The 975-nt window shown below is 63.1% G+C and overlaps 1 protein-coding gene across 1 annotated transcript in view; it reads left to right on the forward strand.

Moving 5' to 3' along the window:
• The window catches only part of LRP1 (LDL receptor related protein 1), a 73,721-nt gene that overhangs the window by 71,721 nt on the left and 1,025 nt on the right, over positions 1-975 (forward strand). Inside the window, 2 exon segments of the mRNA XM_017728668.1 lie at positions 8-490; positions 828-932. Of these exon segments, the coding sequence (XP_017584157.1) occupies positions 8-490; positions 828-932 (588 nt within the window).

The following is a 975-nucleotide window of genomic DNA, read 5'->3' on the forward strand; positions in this document are numbered from 1 at the left end:
GGGACAGCAGTGGGGGCGTCGGGAGGGTGGCTGTCTCCCACCTGGAGATGTCTGGGGACAGTGCTAGAGGGATTGGGCTCCCAGGTCCCCCCCTCTGTGTGGGAATCCCTGGGGACAGCATCAGGGGTTGGGCTCCCTGGTCCCCCTCTTCTGGAGGTGCTTGGGGACCTCTGGGAACAGCACCGATGGGATTGGATTCCCAGATCCTGCTGTTTTTGAGGATGCTATGTGAGCAGTGGGTGCTCTGTGGGGCACTGGGGCCACCAGCAGCCCTGCTGAGGGTGCTGCCCGCTCTGACACCCTCGTCTCCCACAGGGCAGTGCTTTGACTATTGCGAGAATGACGGCGTGTGCCAGATGACGGCCAGTGGTGCCAAGCAGTGCCGCTGCCCCCCTCAGTTCGAGGGCGCCCAGTGCCAGGAGAACAAGTGCTCCCGGTGCCAGGAGGGCAAGTGCAGCATCAACAAGCAGAGTGGAGAGGTCTCCTGCATGTAGGTGCTGGGAATGTTGAGCTGGAGGGAGGAAAAGGGGTGGTGGGCACAGAGACCCCCAGAGAAAACCTGTTCCCCTGTGGCAGGATCAGCCAGAGCTGGGTCAGTAATTTAGGGCAGATAAATCCAGGGGACCTGGTGGTCCTGGGAGGAGGAGATGGAAGTGTCTCAGTGTCACCCCAAAGCCCATCCCGGTGTCCCAGCCATGGGTGCAGCTCAGCCGTGAGCTGTGCCAGTGGGATGAGCCAACAGCCGAGTCCTGGGGGGCTGGGGGGAGCACAGAACATCCGGGAGGGCACAGAGGGTACCCATGGGGCTGATCCCCTGTGCCCCACAGCTGCCCTGATGGGAAGATAGCGCCGAGCTGCCTGACCTGTGACAATTACTGCCTGCACGGCGGGACCTGCTCCATCAGCGACAAGACCCAGCTGCCCGAGTGCCTGTAAGAGGAGGGGACCGGGGGGCATGGAGGGGAGGGGGGGACA

The sequence above is a fragment of the Corvus brachyrhynchos genome, unplaced genomic scaffold, assembly GCF_000691975.1.
Source record: "Corvus brachyrhynchos isolate BGI_N302 unplaced genomic scaffold, ASM69197v1 scaffold193, whole genome shotgun sequence".
In the NCBI taxonomy this organism is placed as follows: Eukaryota; Metazoa; Chordata; class Aves; order Passeriformes; family Corvidae; genus Corvus; species Corvus brachyrhynchos.